General features: G+C 38.3%; 1 protein-coding gene across 1 annotated transcript; it reads right to left on the bottom strand.

Annotated features, from left to right (window-relative positions):
• Nucleotides 1-218: 218 nt before the first annotated feature.
• LOC101647235 (olfactory receptor 4P4-like) lies at nt 219-1,148 on the bottom strand. Its single transcript, XM_004708472.1, has one exon. It carries the CDS (start codon nt 1,146-1,148, stop codon nt 219-221), a length of 930 nt encoding a protein of 309 aa, XP_004708529.1.
• Between the last annotated feature and the right edge of the window lie 503 nt (nt 1,149-1,651).

Here is a 1,651-nt window from a genome sequence, read left to right as displayed (position 1 = left end):
TGCAGAGACTTTATTATCATTTCATAATAAACTGTCAACATATGGAGATATTGTGCAAGTATTAGAGAAAATAGAGTAAGAAGTGTCACACCAAAAATATATCAAAATTGTCCAGACAGGATGAAGCCTGCATGTACATATTTTGCATTTTATTCCATATTAATCTTAAGGCTTAGTGTTGAGCTCCAAAGTAGAATTCAAAATAGATTTTATGTAAACTACCTTCCTCCCCCAAACAACTGATGATACCATATCTTCCTCATGGCATTCTGCATCTCCATATTTCTCAGTGTGTAGATCAGAGGGTTGAACATGGGAGCAACAATGGTGTAGAAAAGCGCAAACACTTTATCTTCTGGAAAAGTTACAGCCGGCCTAATGTAAATGAAGAGGACGGGCACAAAGAACAGAACCACAACCATTATGTGCGAACTGCAGGTAGAAAGTGCTTTCCTGCGGCTTTCAGCAGGATAAACCCTAAGGGTATATAATATCAGAACATAAGACACCATCAAAATTATGAAAGTTATCAAAGCAAGCAGGCCTGAATTGGCAATTACCAATAAACCAATTCTGTACGTATTGATGCAAGCCAGTTTCAGCAAAGGATACACATCACAGAAGTAGTGGTCTATCTCATTCGGCCCACAGAAGGGTAAGAAGATGGTGAGAAGAAATTGAGTGGCCGAGTGTAGAAATCCCCCCGTACAACAAGCTATGACAATTGTGTGACACTTCTGCCTGCTCATGATGATGGTGTAGTGCAGGGGCTTGCAGATGGCCACGTAGCGGTCATAGGCCATCCCTGTGAGGATGAAGATCTCAATACCACCAAGGAAGTGTATGATAAAAAGTTGTGCCATGCAATTATTATAGGAAATGGTCTTCTTCTCAGCCAGGAGATCAGTCATTAGTTTAGGTGTCACTGTAGATGTGTAGCAAAGGTCAGAGAGAGAGAGGGAATTTAGGAGGAAATACATGGGTTGGTTCAATAGATGACTGCATGTGATAGAAAGCATTATAATCAAGTTTCCTATCCAAATAGCAATGTAACAAAATAAGAATAATACAAAGCAGAGAATTTCAATGTTCTTGTTTGGAGAAAGGCCCAAGAGGATAAACACGGTGACATTATTCCTATGCTCCATGGCCCAATGCAGTTAACAAGCATAGCAGCCACCTGAAAAGTTGTAGTTTATAAGCTGTTGTCAGAAATATATGCAAATGATATTGATGGTAATACACATATTGTAAAAATTATGTTTAGCTAAATTGACTGAAGTATTTCAGAAATTAAAAATATTACATTTTATCTAGCTAGTTTTTATGGTTAGTCTCATGATGATTTTCCTTAAATATTTCAGGACAGTATGTCAAAATTGATATTAAAAAATGCTTGCATCCACTCACTCTATCAAAAAAATTAACGAATACCAGGTACTAACTTGTTCCCAGTTAGAATAGAATCTTCAGCTAAGGGTTGCTAATTGATTGATGTGCCTCCTGAAACCATGGTCCTTGTCCTTCAAATGAAACAGTTCAGTTACAATATCTAGGTCATTTCTGTAACTGTGCCCCCATCTGCTCTACTACATACAAACGTGAATAGCCACTATACTCTCACTGCCAGCGAGTCCATGCCCACTCATCC

Source organism: Echinops telfairi, unplaced genomic scaffold, assembly GCF_000313985.2.
Source record: "Echinops telfairi isolate 266 unplaced genomic scaffold, ASM31398v2 ScPeMD7_60;HRSCAF=208, whole genome shotgun sequence".
Classification (NCBI taxonomy): domain Eukaryota; kingdom Metazoa; phylum Chordata; class Mammalia; order Afrosoricida; family Tenrecidae; genus Echinops; species Echinops telfairi.
The sequence above is the reverse complement of the archived record's forward strand: the minus strand, read 5'-3'. Positions and strand labels throughout refer to the sequence as shown.